We start from the raw sequence: 13,058 nt of genomic DNA, 5'->3' as shown, positions 1-13,058 counted from the left end.
GAGTACACAGGAAATTAATGGGTCAGCTTTTGCGGTATAATAGCAAATACTCTACTTCTGCAACAAACTGTTTTACATTTGTCCTTTTTTTCTTAGTGACAGAAGCACAGCTAGCAGAAAAAATTAAGACTCTTCTGAAAGAAAAGACAGAAATATTAGAAAAGTTGTCAGAATATGATCAAAAGGTATATATGCATTCATATCTTTGAATTGTGACATGAGACAAATACATGGAATAAGTATAAATGTCTTTGTGCATTTATTTACTTTTGATTAATGATCTAAAATTTATCATAATTTGTAATATTTAGCAGGTGTAGACTGTCCTAAAAACCTTAAAAGATAAAAGAATAAAATAAAAATAGTAGAGACTCTCAAGTAACAAAGAAAAGTTGGGGTTATAGGCCATTATTATTACATTATTTCTCTTTTGTGATTAGATAAAGGAAAGAGTAAAGGAAGCTGTGGAGGAAGGCCAGAAAGAAAATACAAGTCTTGCAGAGGAAATTGCAAAGCTTAAGGTATGTAGGGATGATGATTTTTGTGTGCATGTATTACAGAATTGAAATTCAGTTCTATTGATATGATATATATGTTACAGGACACGAATAAGCTTTTGGATAACAGAATGAAAAAGGTAAACAGCATGCTAGAAGAGGAGAAAAAACACAGTTTGAAGAAACAGCAAGAAGTAAGTAACTTATTTGTCACAGAGAGTTTAATCAGTCTTGGAATCCATAAGGAAAAACAATGTCCCAAATCTTGTTGGTCCTACTTCTACTGTATCCTGAGATCTAATATTCTGATGTTTACTCAATTCATATATATTATTATTATACTGATTTTACAGTCTGCTTTTGTACTGTAATATATTATTGTGATACGCTTTGTAGAGAGTAACATAATTTTCTAAATGTTTCTTTTTTGTTCTTTACAGATTATTGATTTGTTATAAGAATACCATATACAGTACATTTTGCTAAATCATAATATATATTGTGTTTGCATAGCGTATTTTAGTATGCAAAGTGTTTGTTGGAATTTATGTAAATCATTATAATAGTCTGTCATGTAGGCAGTATTATTTCTGCTCAGCAGGTACTGTGAGAGAGGGTAAGAAAACAGTGTCATGCTTGCTTGATGCTATTGCCAGTAAAAATAATACAGGTAGTCCTCAACTTAAAACAGTTTGTTTAGTGACCATTCAAAGTTACAACAGCACTGAAAAATATGACGTATGACTGTTTTTCACAGTTATGACCTTTACAGCATCCCCATGATTATTTGATCAAAATTCAGATGTTTGGCAACTGGTTCATATTTATAACCTTTGTTGTGTCCCAAGGTCATGTGATCACCTTTTGTGACTTTCTCACAAGCAAAGTCAATGGGGAAGCCCAATTCACTTAACAACTGGGTTACTAACTTATCAATTGCACTGATTCACTTAACTGTGGCAAGAAAGATTGTAAAAAGGGGCAAAACTCACTTAACAAATGTCACACTTAACAACAGAAATTTTGGGTTCAATTGTGATCATAAATCAGGGACTACCTGTAGCCAATGCTCTATATTAAATATGTTATCATTTTTTACATTGAAACCAATCAGCTAAGAGCCTTTCTGAGTCTTTCTTTGAGGAACTAAGGATGCTCTTCCTAAAATGATCCATATTGGGGATTTATAACCATTTTGATTTTCTAATTTAAATTAGTAAATAATTCGGAGTTTTGCTGGTATTAATCCAAATATTGCTTAACTCTTTCAAAAAGTACGTGCATAAAAATCTTAACAAATATGTTATTGCATTAACTGAAATTGACTTTATGTACAATGTACATGACAGCTTTTTAATTTCTATTTGTATAGATTATGGAAGCACATAAATCTTTAGAGAAACTCCAAGAAGTCATTACTTTGCATTCTGTAGAGCTCTCTGAGGTAAAGTATCTGGATCTTCAACTTAAAGCAGCTTTTATAACTATTAAAAACAATATCTATAAATCTAAGGTTTGGACCTTAAATTTTGAAGGTTTGAAGATAAAATTCTTGCATAGGTGATTGGGAATATGATTTTTTAAAAAGATTTGTATCTCAGATGTGGAATTATTGACACAGGTTCAGATAGCTCTTAATGAAGCTAAATTAAGTGAAGAAAAAGTGAAGTCTGAACTGCATCGAATGCAAGAAGAAAATATGAGACTGAAAAAGAGTAAGGAACAAGTAAGTTGTATTTACTCAATTATTCCTAATAAATTACTTTTTAAATATATTAGCCTGCATGTTAGGTTTATTGAAGACTTGAGTGTTACATATTTCATTGAGGACACAAGTAATGCCATAAGGGAATTAAGAAAAGGTGGGAATTGGATGGTAATTGAGAAGTATTGAGAAAACAAAACTATGGATATAGGAGAATGCTGTACAGACATTTATGTCCAAGTAACTAAAGGGTATTGCAGCTGGAGATAAGGCACTATGGAAAATTGCAGTTAAAGGAAGACATTATTTTCTAATGCCAGCTTGATTTCTTCAAAATTATACTTTAAGAATGCTTTTGCCATCAAACACATGAAACACCCAAAACGGCCATTATATCCATTATTTTCCTCTGGTTAGTTTATTCTGTGGTGTATTGTTTATATTCACAAATGTTAAACAAGTGTACATGAGTGTGTGCACCCCCTCAAATACAAGTGAAAGAAAAGCATTTCAAATCTGTGATTTTCACTTTAAGCTATGTGAATATTTAGAAGCCTGCTGTAGAATATTTAGATGCCTGCACTTCATGGGAACCTTGTCTTAAAAGATACATTTTGATAACATTTTAACTTATTTGTTTAGCTGCTGCAAGAAGCAGAGGGATGGAGCGAAAGGCATGCTGAACTCAGTGAACAGATAAAGTTATATCAGAAGTCTCAGAAAGACACTGAAGAAGCACTTGCCTATAAAGAAAATGAAACTGAGGTAAATTCGGTTTAGCTATCCAGTAGTTTGTTCTATGATTGCATCATAATATTGCTGCATCAAATATTCTATTTCTTTTGGGTTTTTTGCTGCTGCTTTAGGTTTTGACAAACTGCATTATGCAGCTGAAGCAACTTGATGCAGATTCTGAGTCAGAAGATAAGAAACAGGAAGGAAATGACCTGGCCAATGGAGAGATCTCAGGTACCTAAAACTCAGAAAATAGATTTCTTACATGAGTAAGAAATAGTAGTATGAAGCCCAATTTTGAACAGTAGTAAATTGAGCAATAGTTAAAATAGTACTGGAGCCCACCAGTTATGAACAAATATTATAATGATTTTTAGTTAAAGGGAAAAGCTTGTTCCTCTCTCAAAACAAGATAATTTCTGCCTTGACTTGGGTTCCTTACACTAATTGGCTCTAATAGTTATCATTCCACTTTATATGATATGTCTGTTGGAGCAAAACAACAACCTTGGTTCAAAATAATGTTTACAAATTGCTAAACAACTATTTTTCTCTTTGACAAATATGACTAGATCTGATGTTTCTTGGATAGTAACATGACTTGTCAGAATTCCAGATTTGCCTACCATCCCCAAAAGAATAAGGACCCAAATAGAGAGCATCTTGTATTAGCAATAGCTCTTAGATTATTTCATATACTTAATTATTATATCATATATTTAATTTTTTAATTATCCCTGTATTATCCCGGTCATAAGAACCTGGGGGGGGGCTATAAAGATAAAAGCAAAATGATAATAAAACCACTAATAAAAATAATGAATTGTTAGATAAGTGCGCTTCTTACATTGCAATATAATTCACAAAATGAATTTCTATTGCCATACTCCTTTCTTGCCTTAGTAGCAATATTTAATTTGTATGATGATACTTTAATTTAACAACATAATTAAATAAAAATAAATTATTGGCTCAAAGTGAAACTTTAGAAGATATTATATGTGAGCTCCCTTTTGAAATTATTATTTCCATGTTAAGCATGAAATAATGTCTTTCTTTCCTTAGATTCCAGGAATGAAAAGATGAAGACTCAGATTAAACAAATGATGGATGTTTCAAGGGTATATAACACTGATTTACCTAATTAATATGACCCATGTTTATATTATAGGATAGTTCATCACTTGCTATTCATTAATCTCTTGCAGGTTAAAACAACATTATCTATCATTGAGGAAGAAAGAGATCACTTACGTTCCAAATTAAATGATGAAGTAGCAGCAAGACATGAATTAGAAGGTGTGTTCAGCAAATAAGAGTTTAAAATTGTTGTTTTAAATGAAGTATTATGCCTGCTTAATTTTGGAGACAAACAATGTCTATCCAACTTTTAGATTTAGATTTTACCTCTTAGCAGTTCATAAGTTATAGCTGTTAGGTTAGATATCTGTTAGTCTTGACTTCATGTCCAAAAACCCAGAAAAATGCAGTTCTTACTGGAGAGCAATTCTGAGTGAGCCTTGATTATTTGTTTTGGCTCCTGCATTTTGATTTCACAGAGGGAGTCCAAAACATAGGCAGGACAACAGATTGTCTATCCTGTTTTTCAAATTCTCAGGTTTTCAGATATGCTCTGACTGCTATCCTGAAACTAGAATGTATTTTGTGCCTTTGATTTAGTTTTTGACTCCTGACAACTGCCTAGACTAGTTTCTGCAGTTTTCTTGGCAAGATTTTTCAGAAGAGGCTTGCCATTGCCTCCTTCCTAAAACTGAGAGAGAGTAATTTTCCCAAGGTCACTCAGCTGGCTTTGTGCCTAAAGTGGGATTGGAACTCAACCTGTTTCTAGCCTTATACCTTAATCACTATGCCAAACTGGCTCTTCAAACAAGAACATGGGCTTAGTAAAAAGAAGGGCTGTGCATAAGCCAATTTTATTTTTTTGTGTGTATTTTTAGGATGTGCGTATGTATATTCTGCCTAATATAAGCATCATGTTGCCTTTGCTCTCTTCCTTATTTCCCTCATCCATACTCCATTTTACTAAGCCTAAGCAGGGGGTTGGACTAGAAGACCTCCAAGGTCCCTTCCAACTCTGTTATTCTATTCTATTCACTTCTGGGGACCGCTATCTTTTTAAAAAAATCTGCTTCTAAATGGCTTCATTCTCTGAGTAGTGTTTTGTGTTTCTACATCAGCCCACATAATAAGTGTTAAAAACATTGCTATAAAGAATGAAGTAATACTATGTAATTCATTTTATTGTAGAGCAAATCAAGAAGCTGGAGCATGATTCATGTTCCACACAGACAGTAAAATCTCAGTTAGAAAGTGAGTGTAAAATGCTCCAACAGAAAGTAGAGATTCTCAATGAACTTTATCAACAGAAAGAGATGGCACTTCAAAAGTAAGTATTTTTAAATCATCATAGGGACTATAATATAAATTGTGATTTTACCCTCAATCAACTCCTAACTTCTACTACAGCAGTTTTCAACTGATGGCATAAATGATAATGTTAAGGCATACCTGCTAGCAGTCCTGGAAAAATGGAGGAAACTGCACATGGCAATTGTTAAGAAAGTAAGCACACTCTCCAGTCCTGGTCACCATATTTAAATATTTACTTATCCATTGAAAAACTATTTATATTTGGTATCCTGCAGAACAAATTGTTTCTAAAATTAATACATTCAGTAGAATGCTTACATATTCATGTTACAAAAGGACAGCAGTATCAAGAGAAAAGAAACTTAACTTAGTAAGAAAGAATTGCTAGGTGTGCCTTCAAGATGTTTCATTAGGGGAATAGTATCCAAAACCTGTCCATACTGTGACCTTTATTGCATTTAAACAGGGTTGGGATTGTTGTTTTTTAGGCTAGTGGGTTTCTTTAAGCACTGTGCTTTTACCATTTCTTCAGTGACAATCACAGCTTGAAGTTTTGTTAAAGAAGTTTCAGATTTGTAAAGTAAGATGAGGTCTTTTCTTAAGGAATGTGTTGGCATTTTAAATGAGCTTGTCTCTGCTAGTTTCTCGTGCTTATGTACTTTTGCTGGAAAGTAAAGTGTCAACATATTTGATAATGCCAAATGGAGAAGGGCACACTCTTCCTTCTTCCTTAACAAGAGACAGTGCTCTTGTATCTCTGTCTTCAAGATTACTTTGACTGTCTTCCTACCACCTCTTCTTCTGATTACTTGCTTTTTGGTATTGGCAGTTGAATGTTGCCAAGTGGAACATAACTTGGTTGTATTTCATTATGCCACTTTTTATTTTGTCCTAGGAAATTGACACAAGAGGAGTATGAACGTCAAGAGAAAGAGCAGAAGCTTTCTGCTGCAGATGAAAAGGCAGTCCTGGCTATTGAAGAAGTGAAAATTTACAAGTAATTCTGATACATAAATATGTTGACTTTTGATTTTGAGGGAAAGCATTGTGCTTAGAAATAATCACAATGCTTTCGTCTTCTTTGACAGGCAGAGAATTCAGGAAATGGAGGAAGAATTGCAAAAAACAGAGCGGTCTTATAAAAATCAGGTCTGGAGCTATTTCAAGACATTCTGAAAAAGAAAACTTTAGATTATAAGGTGTTCTGCAAATTAAAACATTTTTTCTTTAATATTTTAAGATTGCTGCTCATGAGAAGAAGGCCCATGACAATTGGGTAAGGCTGTACTTTTTGCTTTAGGAACAGCATTTCAGCTTTGAACATTTTGTTACATTTATTTACTCTAAGCTCTTGATATTCCTGAGCAGCTGTTCTAGTAGCTGTTCTGTCCTTTGATTTCAAGCGATATTTGACTAACAGTTTTGGATTTATGTACTTCTATCTTTTTTATAGCTCATAGCACGTTCTGCAGAGAGAGCATTAGTTGAAGAAAAGAGGGAATCTGCCGGCTTGAGACAAAAGTAAGCATGTTTTATATTTCTAAGAGACAATACTAAGGAAGAGTTACCTTTTTAAAAAGTGGCTGGAATTCCATTAAGAATGTTCTTTTTTCTTATTAGAATAATAGAAGTGAATCAGAAAATAGCTTCCCTTCAGAGACCAATAATTGTCAAACCGACTGCAGGCCGGCCTGACCATCAGACTTTACCTCGCAGAGGTATAGTTGTTTCCCATGTATTTAAACTTAAAACATTTTAGAAGAGTAAATAGATACTTTGCCACATTTCCTATGTATTATTTCTACTTCATAACAGCTCCATTAAGTCGAGATGGATCTTTTGGGCCCTCACCTGTGAGTGGTGGAGCTCCTTCCCCACCACTGATGATGGAACCCCCTGGACGACCTCCTTCTGCCAATCCAAGAGATGGATCAAGAGGTGAACTTAGTAAGCAATCTTTTTTAAAAAAATAAGTATTCTGCAGCAAGAAACTAATATTTATCTTCTAAACAGATATACATAATCTAATTGTAACTATTTGTATATTTATCTTTTTACCATTTGTAAGCAGTGCAGAATTGCCTTATCACTGAGATGGGCAGGATTTAAATTTAATAAATAAATAAATAAGGACTCTGGAGTTAACAACAGCACAGGTAGTCCTCATTTTAAAACTGCAACTTAGACAAACAACTCAGTCATTAAGTGAAATGGTTACTAAGCGAAAAATTACATGGCTGCAACTGTGTTTACAATTTTATTTCAGCTTTCCTTTGCTTTGTAGCATTAGAAGGCGATGATCCTAAACAGCTGGGTGAACTCAACTGGCAGGGAAGGTTTCCAAAACTCAACTCGTGAGAAAATCTTACAGCTCTTTTTCCCCGCTCTGTCACCCTTTGGAATGCTCACCCAGAAGAAAATTTATTATATTTATTGGAGAGGAAGGGATTATAACAAAGTAAGCTGCACACAAAGGGGAATACTCATTGAAAAGAATGCCCTAGTTCCAGCTCTTTGCTTAGCACACAGGAGCCCTCTAGGAGGCAACAGAAAGCAGCTACTTAGGAGGCAAAAGAAAGCCTTTCACTAAAGTAGCTGCTTTCTGTTGCCTCCTAGAGACTGAGTAGGGTCTTGTAAATTTCAGGCAGGCAGGATCTGCAAATTAAGCTCCTGGTTGAGCTTGTTAACCTACCATTAGCGCTTTTTAGGGAAGAGAAAAACCACTTAGAAAGAAAGAGCTTGTTTAGGCAATCTCTCTGCTTTGGGTGAGTGGGGGACACAAATCAAGCACAGGACAACACATACTAACTGCCTGTAATGGTGAACACATGACAGAGAGAGATACTGCACTAATACGCACATTAGTCACAAAGTTACTTGTCATCATAACCATGAATAGTCACTAAATAAGGACTACAATATGAAAATGGACTGTCACTTGCACAGCAGGGTCCATGGGGAAGCCAGATTCACTTAACAACTGTGGCAAGAAAAGTCATACAATGGCAAACTTGCTTAACAAACAGAAATTTTGGGCTCAATTGTGGTCATAAGTTAAGGACTACCTGTACTTAGAATGATTATAGCTTTAAAAAAAACAAGCATGATAATTTTCTATTTGAACTTGTGTGAGAAAGAACTTTGCCTAGGAGACTTCCAGTGCTAAATCATAAAAGACCTTTACAGGAATACTTAGCTAAATCCTATGTGTGGAAGTTTCTCCCCCAAAGTTTAGGCTATTTTTCTGTTACACTATGTTGATTAACTTATTGATTTTTAGTTCAGAGCTTTTGCTTTTTGTTGCTAAACTTTATCAAGCACTTATGTACTAGTGATGAATTCCTTTTATAATCCCTGTTTCATGTTTTAATTTGAATATCTCACGTATGAAAGGAAAAATGCACACTGTTGTATATTTTATATTGTATATTTACTTTAAAACATATTCTACATTTTCTTTTTGAACTCAAGGTAATGTGCATAATGCTCTGCATTTTTTCATATCTTTTAAGATGGTTTGGAAAGAAAGATGATTGGCATAAAATCACTGCGTTTTCAGAACTCATGTTGAACTAAAGCCTAAATCTTCTCAGTCCTTCCCAGATCACACTAGTTTAAAAATAGATGTATCTCTTTTTATAAAGAAGATATAAGATATAAAGAAACATAGAGTGGCCTCGTGGTGTTTTCCAGGTTGTTTTTGAACACCCTTTGTTAATCCTTTCAGCTCGGTTAGCATGAACAATAGTCAGAATTGGGAGATTGTTATCTAAAGTATCTGGAGGGCACTATGTTGCACAGCCTTTAATTGGCAAGATGATAATCTCTCTACCAAACTGCATTGTAATCCTTCAGATATTATGACTGATGGCCCTCCAGTCCAAAAAAGGCATTCTGATCTATCAGGAAGAATGTCTGCTCCAGGTAAGAATGGCAAGAGATTCCATCTACATTTTGAAAATGTAGCATCTTTTTTCAAGCAATATTATATATGTCATTTTTTTTCTCGTTCCAGATCTTGGGCCTCCTGTAACAACACTGATCAACTGTGGGCCAAGAACATCTTCTCCTTCAACTGCAGTTCTTGATGGAATAGTAAGTGGGGAAGTTTCCATTTCTTTGGGTGAAATGACATACTGTACGGAATCTTTGTTTTGTTACCTTATATATGCCATATCGTGCCTTACTTATGTGTCAATTTCTATTTATCTCTCACCCCATCTTTATATTGCTGGGGTGCAATATCTTATCAAAGCAAAATCTTACCAAAGAGTTTGAGGTCCCCCACGTTTCTGCTGCCCCACCTTCCTCTGGTGAAGCAACTGCAGTGAGTACCAAGAGGCTGGGAATGGTGCCTTTCTCCTGCATTTGATGCGAAGCATGTAAAAAGCATGGTGTGCTTCATGACTCAGCATGAGTGATGTGGTGCAAAACTCATTCTGGGTTGCAGTTCTTTCTCTTGGCTTTGCAATTTGTTAAAGCTAAATGCGTTGCTGGGCAAGCTAAGGAAAATATAATCCAGTTGCTTCATAAATGGTGGCGCTTGACACTTAAGGTTTTTCTAACCCCTGAGGACCTATGATCATTTTCTTCTGTAGATGGTGTGGGATTTGGATTGGCTGGTATTATAAAGGAATGCACTTAGAAGAGTGTCTGGTTCAGATTTGGATTGCCATTTTGAGAGTGTTTTTATAGGATAATACTTTGATGCCTGAATACAAGAATATTCTTGAAAAAGAAAATTTCCATAAAACACAGTGAGCTCTAAATTTGGAAATTTGAGATCTTTTCAGCAACGATATTTCTTAAAATACTTTTAATCTATAGTTCTGTAATTTCATGAATAATGCCCTTATAGATAACTAACACTGCAGTCTTCTACAGCTTAACATTGGTTCTAAAGGCCCGCCACCTTTCCCAGGACCCCCCATGATGACATCACCAGCAGTTGGGCCTTTGCCACCTCCTATTCGGTTTGGACCACCACCCCGCCTGCCCTATGGACCTCGGCCTCTTCCTCTCGCTTTAGGTATGGACTCTATTGTACATTGTGCTTTTTTCAGATTATTTAGCTTCAAATGCCTTTTAGTACATATCACAGTTTGCTAAAAATGCACTTTAAAAGAAATTCCGTTTTTAGTATTCAGAGAAATGTTATTTTGTATAGAATATGAAATTGTGTTATATACGGAACATGCAAGGATTGGACCGTAACAGTAACACCAATTTGAGTGTTATAGGCTTCTTTGATGGCATGTTCAATCTTTTACTAAGCATAATTGATTTTTAGCAAAACAAATAAAAAAAGGAAAACGCTTGGAAGTGTCAAAAGGCTGTAAACAATCCAGAAATCTTTTACAGCCTATTTTGACTGTTTATGTGCAGGCATAAAGATTAGAAGCATGCTTTCCTAAAATGAAAGTGATGGCAATTGGTAACTTGATTTTGAACCACCCAGTTTCATTTTTTTTCCCTTTCAGTTCGTGGAGCTCCTCCACCGCTACCTATGCCTAGAGATTATCCACCCGGTCCTCCATTTGGAATGCGAGATTTTCCTCCTGTTCCCCTGCCACCTCCTGAACAGAGAGGATATATCCGTGGGCCACCTCCTTTCCGGCCACCTCCCCCCCGAGATTATCCTCCAGGTCCACGACTACCTCCACAAGGTTTAAGGGATTATTCTCCTCCTGTTAGAGACTTGCCACCTGCAAGGCCCAATGACTATCAAGAAAGCCCTCCCTGTTCTCAATCTCCATCTAGCTCACAAGACTCAGCACATCTTCCTGAACAGAAACCATGACTTCAGATTTCTGGACTGATTTTGATCACGTTTCATGTGCTGAGGATTTCAGTGGCTTCAGCAGGACTCTTCCTTCTAGATTTGGTTTCAGTATAGCTTTCTTTTTCTTTCCTTTTTTTTTTCTTTCTTTCTTTTTTTTTTTTTTTTGCAAAAAATAATTTCTATAGTAATGTACATTTTGATAACCTTTAAATCGGACTTGTTCATCCTCTTTGGATGTACTTAGAATGTTTCTGTGATAAGCCTGAAGCCTGCTTTTACAGCTGTGACCAACTCGCAGCTCTCAACGTGCAATATATAAGAAATACCTGTATAGTTAGTTTTTAAATAATGTAACCTATGTAAATGATGTTGTTAAATGATTTAAAATTATAATCTGAACATTTCCTGTGGAAATAGCTTCAGTAAGAAAAGCTACCATTCATATATAGCCTACAGTCACTGTAGACAAATGGTTTACAAGAAAGATTCTAACTCATACTTTTTAAAGCATCTGGCGTAAAAGTACCAGAAGAAAGCTATATGCTATATTGGAAGGACAAATCTACTAATAAAGCAAGATTCTTTTTTGCTATATACAAACTTATTTTTAATGGTTAAACAAGTTGAAAGTAGTTATAAAGAGTAAGTATCCCAGAGTAAATATTGTTCCACTGTAGTAAGAAAGAATCAAGGATAAAAATACATGAGAGAGCCCTCTGCTGCTTTAGGAAATACTAAATCAAATATACACAGAGTCTGTTAATTTCAGCATAATTTACAATGAAGTGTAGCAATTAGTTTGTTGTTGGTTTTTCCCAGCTAAAGGCTCAGGTAGAATTATGTCATTATTTTTATATCAAATAACTGGGCAATTTATTTAAAATAATTATTGAATCAATGGATGCTGAAATTGTTTTCTAACATAATATTTTTTCATTATATCTGTCTTTAAAAATTCCTGTCCTGTTGTATAAGGGCAGACGCATTTTCTAGGAGTAGTATTGAATCATGCAGTTTTCTTGAGAGTAGGTGGGTGGGTAGAATGATAAAGTGTGAAAGATAAGACAATCTTCATTTCGCAGAACTTCTGAACTGAACCCTCTGTGCTTGTGTGCTTATTTTGATTTATACATAAATATATGTATAATGATGCATATACATATATGTATGCATACATATACATATTCTACTTATATCTACTCATAATATTATTTCTAGGTTGTATCAATAGAAAAGATAACCTAACTACAATTCAAAAACTAATTGTAAGTCCACCTGCTCAGTGATAAAATCTACAGTAGAGAAATTTTTGGGTGACAGTTCAATTCTGTTAAGAGCTATATTTTGTTGGGGACTTGGAACAGCCCAAAGCCTTTCTTTCAACCAGCAATTGTAGGACAAGTGATGGTTTACAAAGGATAAGCCAAGGAGTGCCAATTGTTAATCCTTATAGAATTACAGTGTGGGATTTTCAGATGAAAACAGACTAACCCATGATTTGAAGATTAAGCAGAAGTTCAATAGACATTATTTACCTTGAAGCAAAATTTTGCTTCATTTTTAATGAAATGGTAATTGAGTGTTATCAGATAAATGGTAATCATGAAAGGGCCCTTCTAGAACAGAACATCTCTGTTCCTTGAACATAAATATTCTGCCCTGTAACTTAAAAGTTTTGGCTTTTGAAAGATTTCTTAGAACCTCCTAATTTAATAGAAAGATTTGATTGTTTTGTAGGGTGGCATTATTTTTGGAAAACAGCACTACTATTACAGGTACTTTCAGATACTGGAAATAAATATGTGATGAAATAGCTTTGTAAATGTTCACATACACATGCCTTTGAGTCAGGAGTATCATCAGAGAAATGAAACATGGTTTTTTTTTCCTGATAGCACCTTCTCCCCCTCCTATTTTTAGATTTGGTTTCATATTTTCTTTTGTATGT

General features: G+C 34.8%; 1 protein-coding gene across 6 annotated transcripts in view; it reads left to right on the top strand.

The window, feature by feature from the left end:
• Positions 1–11,710, top strand: part of MIA3 (MIA SH3 domain ER export factor 3) — a 29,270-nt gene extending 17,560 nt beyond the window's left edge. Inside the window, exons 9-29 of one of the 6 annotated variants that reach the window (XM_087883165.1) lie at positions 103–185; positions 441–521; positions 602–691; positions 1,870–1,941; positions 2,119–2,223; positions 2,845–2,967; positions 3,069–3,171; positions 4,003–4,058; positions 4,146–4,236; positions 5,206–5,344; positions 6,224–6,325; positions 6,417–6,477; positions 6,569–6,604; positions 6,782–6,849; positions 6,949–7,046; positions 7,144–7,275; positions 9,184–9,252; positions 9,344–9,423; positions 9,584–9,655; positions 10,213–10,357; positions 10,809–11,710. In XM_087883165.1, the coding sequence (XP_087739291.1) occupies positions 103–185; positions 441–521; positions 602–691; positions 1,870–1,941; positions 2,119–2,223; positions 2,845–2,967; positions 3,069–3,171; positions 4,003–4,058; positions 4,146–4,236; positions 5,206–5,344; positions 6,224–6,325; positions 6,417–6,477; positions 6,569–6,604; positions 6,782–6,849; positions 6,949–7,046; positions 7,144–7,275; positions 9,184–9,252; positions 9,344–9,423; positions 9,584–9,655; positions 10,213–10,357; positions 10,809–11,128 (2,126 nt within the window). In that variant the 3' untranslated portion in view covers positions 11,129–11,710. Of the gene's footprint in view, positions 1–96; positions 186–440; positions 522–601; positions 692–1,869; positions 1,942–2,118; positions 2,224–2,844; positions 2,968–3,068; positions 3,172–4,002; positions 4,059–4,145; positions 4,237–5,205; positions 5,345–6,223; positions 6,326–6,416; positions 6,478–6,568; positions 6,605–6,781; positions 6,850–6,948; positions 7,047–7,143; positions 7,276–9,183; positions 9,253–9,343; positions 9,656–10,212; positions 10,358–10,808 lie in introns of those variants that run through there. The other 5 variants (XM_034427877.3, XM_034427876.3, XM_087883166.1 and 2 more) reach the window with 5 other exon arrangements.
• Positions 11,711–13,058: the final 1,348 nt, after the last annotated feature.

The sequence above is a fragment of the Pantherophis guttatus genome, chromosome 1, assembly GCF_059756535.1.
Source record: "Pantherophis guttatus breed Tessera chromosome 1, ASM5975653v1, whole genome shotgun sequence".
NCBI classification, from domain to species: domain Eukaryota; kingdom Metazoa; phylum Chordata; class Lepidosauria; order Squamata; family Colubridae; genus Pantherophis; species Pantherophis guttatus.
The sequence above is the reverse complement of the archived record's forward strand: the minus strand, read 5'-3'. Positions and strand labels throughout refer to the sequence as shown.